The sequence below is a fragment of the Phalaenopsis equestris genome, unplaced genomic scaffold, assembly GCF_001263595.1.
Source record: "Phalaenopsis equestris unplaced genomic scaffold, ASM126359v1 Scaffold000302, whole genome shotgun sequence".
NCBI lineage: Eukaryota > Viridiplantae > Streptophyta > Magnoliopsida > Asparagales > Orchidaceae > Phalaenopsis > Phalaenopsis equestris.
The window spans coordinates 513,743-520,709 of record NW_018164744.1 but is presented as its reverse complement, the minus strand read 5'-3'; the positions used below and the strand labels follow the sequence as shown (position 1 = coordinate 520,709).

Below are 6,967 nucleotides of genomic sequence, written 5' to 3'. Positions count from 1 at the left end.
AGCTTTAAGTGGGGACTCCCAGTAATATTCTGCCATGTGTGCTTTATAAGACTCACCTAGAAAAATCCGCAATAATCCTGAAAATAATCCCGGAATAACCTCTGCAGTGTTATTTCGGGGTTATAGAAGTGAAATATGTTGCGATATATATGAAATTTAAAATGATCGACTTTGACGAAGCAAAGAATAGAACGAGAAAAATTCACACCATAAAAGAACATAGATTTACGTGGTTTGGCAAATTGCCTAGATCCACGGATGTAGAGGATTTTACTAATTGAGGAATTTACACCATTTGATCACGTCGAAAATTACAGGATCTCTCACTTACTCTCTCTCTCTCTCTTTACACCGAGATCACCCAAGAGCAAGAACTCCAAAGAAGAGGAAATACGTACAAGAGAAAAACTTATTTCTCTTATGCTCCAAGCCAACAAGAAGAAATCAAGAAGAGCAACCTTCTTCTTCCTTCTGTCGAGCACGCAAAAACAACACCTTGCAAAACACCTGCTGATGAGGAATATCAAGGGAGTGGGTGATTCCTCCCTCTCGATCAAACTACCAGACCTTCAGCAAAGTCGCGCAGAGGGAGCAAGGCTTCTGCTTCGCGAGCGAGAGACGGAGACAGGGAGCACTTCTTTTTCTGTTCATGAAAATGGGAGCTTCCTGTTTCGCGAGAGAGGGAGACGGAAACGGGAGGGTTCTACTTCGTTCACGAACGACAGAGATGGAGACATGGGAGGAAGTTAACAGGAGCAATTATAATTTTCTTTTTCTCTGCCGAGATCCACACTCAACAAATCTCCCACTTGAAGACTGGTACACAGACTACAACTTCTTCCTCAGACTAATATTTTCCACTGGTGGCGTAGCCCTTTTCTTCAAACTTGTTATCCTCCATCTCTGCAACTCAACACCACTGTCTTCAAGCTAGAAGACCAACTGAAGTTGCGTGCAACTTCAGTTTCTCTAGAGTAACAACATATCAGCAGGGTTCTGACTTCCACAAAATTTCTTGAGCAACAACTGTCCGTCATCCAATAATGACCGTATGAAATGTTAATTGATTTGATTGTGCTTAGTCCTAGACTGAAATGCTGGATTTCTGGCAATGAATATGGCACTCTGACTATCACTGTAAAGAATGCCCTTCTGATCCTTCTTGCCCAATTCTTCCAAGAAGCTCTGTAGCTATATCATCTCCTTTGCAGCCTCTAACACTGTTATATACTCAACTTTTGTAGTAGACAACGAAACTGTCTTCTGCAGATTAGAGCCCTATGATACTGCAGTGCCACAAAAAGTATAAATATAGCCTGTAGTGCTTCTTCTAGTATCAATTTCTCTAGCTAGATCAGTAACAACATAGCCCCGTACCTCTGAACTCTTTCCTGAGAAACACAAGCAAGTTTCTGCAGAGCTACCTCAAGATCCAATTCACTGCTTCCCAATGTTCCTTTCCAGGATTACTCATGTATCTGCTAACGACTCCCACTACATGGGCAATATCTGGTCTGGTGCAAACCATAGCATACATAATTGAACCAATAGCTGAAGCATAAGGAACCTTACTCATGTGATCTCGTTCCTCCTCTAACTTGGGTGACTGATTCTTGTTGAGTCTGAAGTGACTTCCTAAGGGTGTGCCAACTGGTTTGGCCTTATCCATGTTGAACCTGCTAAATACCTTTTTCATATACTCAGCCTGAGAGAGTCTCAACATGTCTCTAACTCTATCTCTGACAATTCTCATACTAAGGATTTGTTTTATCGCTCCCAAATCCTTCATTGTAAAGTGCTTTGACATCTGCTCCTTTAGATTATTGATCTCCTCAATACTAGCACCTACAATAAGCATATCATCCACATATAATAGTAGGATGATATGTAATTGTCAAAATACCTGACATAACTACAGTGATATGTCCGACATCTATTTCACTCTGCACCGTGCATGAAATTATCAAATTTCTTGTACCACTGTCTAGGAGCTTGCTTCAGGCCATACATGCTCTTCTTCAATCTGCAAATTAACTCTTCCTTTCTTAGTATCAAGAACTCTTCAGGTTGGTGCACGTAGATATCTTCTTCAAGACCCCCATGAAGAAAGGATGTCTTCACATCTAACTGCTCAAGGAAAAGATCTTCAGTATCAGTAGCCACTATAGACAGTACCATTCTAATGGTTGTAAGCTTCACAACAGGAGATAAAATCTCAGAATAATCAATACCGTGCTTCTGTTGAAAACCCTTTACAACAAGTCTTGCCTTGTACCTCTTACTGCCATCATGCTCAGACTTCACCAAGTACACCCACTTGTTGTGTAATGTCTTCTTCCCAGATGGAAGATCTGTCAACTCCCAAGTTTGATTTTCAAGCAAAGAATTTATCTCCTCCTTCATGGCAAGCTCCCACTTGCTCGAATTTTCATCTTGCAAGGTTTCTTCATAACTTTGAGGTTCTCCACCATCTGTCAACATAATGTAGTTCAAAGTTGGAGAATAATGCTGTGGAGAACGTCTAGCCCTTTCTAACCTACGAACTGCAACTGTAGGGGTAGACTGCTTTGAAACTGACTGTGGAACAACAGGAGTGGATGCCCCGCATCCCCTCTCCTCTTCACGCGCATCTTCACGTGCATCTCTGTCCTGCACTTTGACCTCTAGTAAATCATCAAATCTTACCAACTCAGATTTCTTCAGTGTTATTTCAGAAATTGTACTGGACTTGTCCTTGAACATAATATTCTCTTTGAAAATCACGTTCCTGCTTCTTATGATCTTTTGACCCTGATCATTCAAAACTGATATCCAAATGCCTCATCTCCATAGCCAATGAAATAACACTTCTTTGACTTAACCTCAAGCATACTTCGAGCATCAGGGTTAATGAGAATATAAGAAAGACATCCAAAAGTCTTAAGGTGAGAAAATTTTACCTCTTTCCCACTCCAGACTTCTTCAGGTTATTCACAATTTAATGGAACAGATGGCCCCCCATTGATCAAATAAACTGCAATACTGACAGCTTCTGCCCAGAAACTAGGTGGTAGTCTGACTTGCAATCTCAGACTTCTAGCCCGCTCATTAATGGTCATGTTCATGCGCTCTGCAATACCATTTTGCTTTGGTGTCCATGGAGTGGTCTTCTCCATTCTGATTCCCCGAGTTGCACAGTACTCCTTGAACCCACCATTAATGTACTCACCACCATTATCAGACCTCAAATATTTCAGCTTTAAGCATGTCTCTGTCTCAACCACGACCTTCCAAGTCCCGAACACACTGAATACATCAGATTTATACTTCAAGAAATAAACTCATACCTTTCTGCTATGATCATCAATACATGTGACGTAGTAATGATAGCGTCCAAAAGACACCACTGGAAAAGGTCCCCACACATCTGTGTACAAGATCCAGCTTTCCTGCCTTTAGCGTCCTGCCACCTTTCAAGAAACTGACCTTCCTCTGTTTCCCCATAATGCAACTCTCACAGATGCCGAAATCAACTGACTTCAGTTCTGGTAGCTTATCTCTGGACTAAAGTTCTTTCATACCTCTCTGACTCATGTGGCCAAGTCTGCAATGTCACAACTCTGTTGTGCTCTCTGCAACAGTAGTATCAACACTGTCAATTAAACCAGTAGTCATATATAGCGTACCTGTTTTCTTACCCCAAGACAGTACCAGTGCTCCTTTATTAACCTACCAGGTGCTATCTGAGAACACTACTGAATGTCCACACTCATCAAGCTGCCCAACATAAATAAGGTTCTTCTTCAGTTCAGGAATATGTCTGACCTTTTGCAGAGTCCAATTATTCTTGTTTGGAAGCGCAATGTCAATATCTCTCATTTCTACTACGTTCAGAGCTTCTCCATCTACCAGATATACTTTCCCAAAATCACCTGCAACATAATTCCGCATCAATTCCCAATGAAAGTTGTATGAAAAAAGCCCCTAAATCCCTGAATCGTCAACAGAACTATGAACTGCCAGCAGTAGTGTATTATGTGATTCTTCAGTTACCACATTCACACTGTCATTCTTCTTCTTCTTAGGATTCCTGGAGTTCCGCCACAATTCGACAAGTTACTTGTTTACCAGGTCTTGACTTGCTCCTACTTCTATTCTTTGATTTGATCTTCCCCTCTTTGAGTTCCTGTTCTGTGATCTCCATAAGGAATCAACATTTAATATTGAACTCAAACCTGAGATCTAGCCAGAATCTTTCTTGCGCACCTCCTCAACCAAAATCAAATCACAAATATCTTCAAATTTCATTTAGCTTAGATTTACCTGCAGAACTACTAACTGCTATTCTCGTGGCTTCCCAACAATTTGACGATGAAGTCAACAATATCAGCGCACGTATCTCATCATCAAAATCAATTTCAACAGAGGATAATTGATTTGTGATAGCATTGAAATCATTCAGGTGTAGAGCGAAAGACACACTTTCTGTCATCTTCAAGGGCTATCTTCAAATTGAATAACTTCTACATCAGATATACCTTGTTATTTGCCGATGGATTTTCATACATACCTGACAGGGCTGCCATAAGATCTGCAGTCCGTAGTCGTTCTCTCCTTGACAACGTTATGTGCAATGGACCTCGATATAGTCAGCCGAATAACTCCCAAAACTTGTCGATCAAACAGATTCCATTCAACTTCATCCATTCTTTCAGATCTCTTCCCCAATAACGAAAGATAGAGTTTCTTCCCATAGAGGTAGTTCTCTATTTGCATCCTCCAGTAAGTAAAATCCGTGTCAAAAACCAAAACCCGTGCCATCGAACTTCTTGATCCCTGAAACTTTCACTTCATCCACAGCCATTAGCACTGATACCAGTTGTTGTGGTATATATGAAATTTAAAACGATAGACTTTGACAAAGCGAAAAATGGAACGAGAAAAATTCACACCAGAAAAGAACATAGATTTACGTGGTTCGGCAAATTGTCTACATCTACGGAATTGCAGAGAATTTTACTAATTGAGGAATTTACACCGTTTGATCACGTTTACAATTACAAGATCTCTCACTTGCTCTCTCTCTCTCTCTCTCTCTCTCTCTCTCTACCCCGAGATTCACTCAAGAGCAAGAACAACGAAGAAGAAGAAATACGTACAAGAGAAAAACTTATTTCTCTTATGCTCCAAGCTAACAAGAAGAAATCAAGAAGAACAACATTCTTCTTTCACTATCTTCTTCTTCCTTCTGCCGAGCACGCAAAAACAACATCTTGCAAAAACACCTACCGATGAGGAATATCAAGGGAGTGAGTGATTCCTCCCTCTCGATCGAACCACCAGACCTTCAGCAAAGTCGCGCACAAGGAGCAAGGTTTCTGCTTTGCGAGCGAGAGACGGAGACAGGTAGCACTTCTTTTTCTGTTTGCGAAAATGGGAGCTTCTTGTTACGGAAACAGGAGGGTTCTATTTCGTTCACGAACAAGCGAGACAAAGACAGGGGAGGAAGTTAACGGGAGCCGTTATAGTTTTTTTTTTTCTCTACCGGGCTCCACACTCAACAAAGTATATGTATTTTTCTTCAATAACTTGAAATAAGCCCGAAATAACACCGCGGAGTTATTTCAAGGTTGTTTTTGGGTTATTTCGAGATTATTGAAGTGAAATATATGATTTTTTTTCAATAATATGAAAATAATCTAGATATTACCTTGAAATAAACTCTGAGGTGTTACTCGAGGTTATTGAAGTGATTATTTTTAAATTAATGAAGGGAAATATATGAATTTGTGCGGGTTCAATAGTTCGAAAATAATGTCAGCGATTTTATTTCGAAATAAATTTAATGATGTAGCAGGCGTGGGGGAGTAGCCGTCGACCGCTCACGATGGATAAAGAGCTGCAACGACGGGATGGCAACGTAGAGAGACCACCGGAACTCCCATCTTTCTCCTCCATCCGGTCCGCTCTCACCAGAGCAAGGTAACCCAAGTTTTACCCACCCTACGCATTCTACTTCCATATGCCCGCAGCAGTGATGGAGGCCGAGGACGACCTCAAGAAGCTCGAGTATCTTTCCCTCGTTTCCAAGGTTTGCACCGAGCTTGAGAACCATGTCGGTTGCGGCGATAAAATTCTCGCGGAGTTCATCACCGAACATGGCCGGAAAGCCGAGTCTGTTGAGGAATTTGACGCCAAGCTCAAGGAAAACGGAGCCGAGATGCCTGACTACTTCGTACGCACTCTCCTCGCCATCATACATGCAATCTTACCCCCCAAATCGAAATCCAAGCCCACATCTGACCCCTCTTCGAAGAAGGAATCTGCCGCCTTTCCAGGGCTTTCTCGTGTCGATGATCGAGAGCGCATCAAGGAGCTCGAGCGTGAGATCGAGAAGGAGGCTCAGGTTAAAGCGGAGGAGGAAGGCAGGTACCACGACCGTGACAGGGATCGTGATAGAAATCGCGATCTCCGTCGCGATCGTGAGCATAGTAGAGATCATAGAGGCGATCGGGATCACAGGTACGACCGAGATCGAGACATAGATAGAGGTAGAGGTAGAGGTAGGAGTAATAGAAGAGATGATTACGGCGACCATAGAGCTTATAGTGATGACGACGAAAGCGATGATGGTATTAGGCATGGGAGAACCCGTTCTAGTAGAAGGATTTCGGATGAACCGGAGCTTTATGAGGTTTACAAGGGGAAGGTATTGCGTCTGATGGACAATGGTTGCTTTGTTGAACTTTCTGATTTCAGAGGGAAGGAAGGGCTTGTTCATGTTTCACAGATTGCAAATAGAAGAGTAACCAATGCAAAGGACGAGGTGAAGCGTGGTCAGGATGTATATGTGAAAGTGATCTCTGTTTCTGGGAAAAAGCTAAGTTTATCCATGAGGGATGTGGATCAAAACACCGGGAAGGATCTCCTTCCACTAAGGAAAAGCACAGAGAATGAAGCTTTAAGGACCAACCCCTCTAGTGGGAAC

At 42.0% G+C, this 6,967-nt stretch overlaps 1 protein-coding gene across 1 annotated transcript in view; it reads left to right on the top strand.

Annotated features, from left to right (window-relative positions):
- The first annotated feature begins 5,803 nt into the window (after positions 1 to 5,803).
- The window catches only part of LOC110025566 (probable pre-mRNA-splicing factor ATP-dependent RNA helicase DEAH5), a 16,544-nt gene continuing 15,380 nt past the window's right edge, over positions 5,804 to 6,967 (top strand). Inside the window, 1 exon segment of the mRNA XM_020726120.1 lies at positions 5,804 to 6,948. Within this exon segment, the coding sequence (XP_020581779.1) occupies positions 6,002 to 6,948 (947 nt within the window). The 5' untranslated portion in view covers positions 5,804 to 6,001.